The sequence below is a fragment of the Macrobrachium rosenbergii genome, chromosome 9 (assembly GCF_040412425.1).
Source record: "Macrobrachium rosenbergii isolate ZJJX-2024 chromosome 9, ASM4041242v1, whole genome shotgun sequence".
NCBI lineage: Eukaryota > Metazoa > Arthropoda > Malacostraca > Decapoda > Palaemonidae > Macrobrachium > Macrobrachium rosenbergii.
The window spans coordinates 53,613,608-53,616,075 of record NC_089749.1 but is presented as its reverse complement, the minus strand read 5'-3'; the positions used below and the strand labels follow the sequence as shown (position 1 = coordinate 53,616,075).

Sequence of the window (2,468 nt, the reverse complement as noted above, 5' to 3'; positions counted from 1 at the left end):
TTAAGAGGTCAAGCAGTTCGTTTTCATTAACTGATCTTGCTCCTTCAGATTTTTCCTGTTCAAAACTCAAGGAACACTTCGGCAATTAATTTGATGCTAAACATGCAGTTTCAACATGGTTTACAAATTTCAACAAAACGCATTGCATTTTTCTGGAAACAGCGCCTTGAAAAGTGTTAGAGTTAGATTAGATAAAGAAAAATGATGTTTGACATTTCCTTAAATAAACAGTATACACATTTTCCTGGACACACACACACACACACACACACACATATATATATATATATATATAAACAAACACTATGGTTGTTACTTTACTGATAAGGATTGCAGAGAGAGAGAGAGAGAGAGAGAGAGAGAGAGAGAGAGAGAGAGAGAGAGAGAGAGAGAGAGAGTTTGAAAACATGTACACCGTGGCATTTGCCCTTATTTATTTATATATATAGACATAATGCGGTGCACATGTTTTCGTCTTCAAACGCTCTCTCTCTCTCTCTCTGTCTGCAATCCTTAACAGTCAAGTAACAACCAAGTACACCATTCGCTGCTTAGCTCAACAAGGGACTGTTAGGTATTCAACGAACGTTATCATATCGCTCCATCCTCGCCCCGATGTTGTTACTGAAACTATAAAAAACAGTTATAAAAAACGGCAGATTTTTCTTTAATATTCGCGTGTTTTTCACCTGAAAGCACACCTAAAATTAACAGACCAAACACAAACGTCCTGGAAAGTCTCAAACAATCTGCAAAAGCATAAAAAATACAAAAACAAAAAACAAAAGCAGCTCCAATACTATAAGTGATTAGAATAGTGTGTGTGTGTGTGTGTGTGTGTGTACGTGCATTAACACATGACCGGAGAGCAGCTGCTTTCAATAGTTATTCAATAAAAGTACCAATAACAACAATAATAATAATATGGAATAATTCAGAACTCTACTGTGGAAAGCTGATAAAAATACAACCACATTTATATATTATATATATATATATATATATATATATATATATATATATATATATATATAGGTCTATATATATATATCAAAAATATACACAAACACATATAAATGTGTGTATAAAACACACAAACACATATAAATGTGTGTATATTATATGTATGTATGTATATATATATATATCTATCTATCTATCTATATATATATATAATATATATATATATATATATATATATAATTATATATATATAAGAAACTTCCACTAAATATTGGCCAAAAATCATCAACTAAGACCCTTAAGTCAGTTTATTCCATTACCAAAAGTTCGAAATAATTTACTTAAGTCACTAAATAAAATTCACTGAAAAAGCATCGGCAGAAAATATGAGTCAGTAAAAAAAAAAAAAAAAAAAAAAAAAAGCCGGCTTCCAAGCCCTCCCAGGGCAGAAACGCGCTAACTTCAGTGAAGAGGAGGAATGACTGACGAATCCAAACGTCTTCAAAACTTGATATACACAAAGGAGCATTAATGAGGTTTTAATTCTAAAAGCCTTTATCTTTTTCCATTTCTTTGTATTCTTCTGGCTCGTGTAACCCTTTGTATTCTTCAGGTTCGTATAACCCTTTTTATTCTTTGTATTCTTCTGACTCGTGTCACCCTTTGTATTCTTTGTGTTCTTCTGGCTCGTATAACCTTTTGTATTCTTTGCATTCTTCTGGCTCGTATAACCCTTTGTATTCTTCAGGTTCGTATAACCCTTTTTATTCTTTGTATTCTTTTGGCTCGTGTAACCCTTTGTATTCTTCTGGCTCGTGTAACCCTTTGTATTCTTTGTGTTCTTCTGGCTCGTATAACCCTCTGTATTCTTCAGTTTCGTATAAAACCCTTTTTCTTCTTTGTATTCTTCTGGCTCGTGTAACCCACTGTATTCTTTGTATTCTTCTGGCTCGTAAAACCCTTTGTATTCTTCTGGTTCGTATACCCCTTTGTATTCTTTGTACTCTCCTGGCTCGTATAACCCTTTGTATTCTTCGGTCTCGTACAATCCTTTGTGTTCTTTGTATTCTTCTGGCTCGTATAACCTTTGTATTCTTCTGGCTCGTATAACCATTTATATTCTTCTGGCTCGTATAATCTTCTGTATTCTTTGTATTCTTCTGGCCCGTATAACCCTCTGTATTCTGGTTTTTATAAGAAAATTGTATCAAAGTTCCACGAGCTGTTGGAGTTTACTAAAAATAAAAATAAAAGATGAAATAAAAACTAAAACAACAACTAGAAAGAAAATAAAAAAAATACTGTCTGGAGGTATCTGACCCGGAGCCTAATTATGTATTGTGGCGGTGGCGGAAGACGGGCAGGTAAACAGACTAAATCACAAGATAATGTTAAAAGAATGCGCCTAATTAGCCAGGATTACAGGTGAATGTCTAATCACGCGAGATTACGGGAAGGTCCAGACGACGAAGCAAAAGCATTACCCGGAAAATAACGGTCCTGGA

General features: G+C 34.0%; 1 protein-coding gene across 1 annotated transcript; it reads right to left on the bottom strand.

Moving 5' to 3' along the window:
• Window positions 1–740: 740 nt before the first annotated feature.
• Window positions 741–2,077, bottom strand: LOC136841990 (uncharacterized). The gene is made up of 2 exons (XM_067109393.1): window positions 1,451–2,077; window positions 741–749 (listed from the first exon to the last, which is right to left on the bottom strand). The coding sequence occupies exons 1-2, from the start codon at window positions 2,075–2,077 to the stop codon at window positions 741–743; spliced, it is 636 nt and encodes a 211-aa protein (XP_066965494.1).
• Window positions 2,078–2,468: the final 391 nt, after the last annotated feature.

Excerpts from the sequence above, each read along its gene's own strand:
- LOC136841990 (XM_067109393.1), bottom strand. The coding sequence starts at position 2,077 with ATGGTTATACGAGCCAGAAGAATACAAAGGTTATACGAGCCAGAAGAA.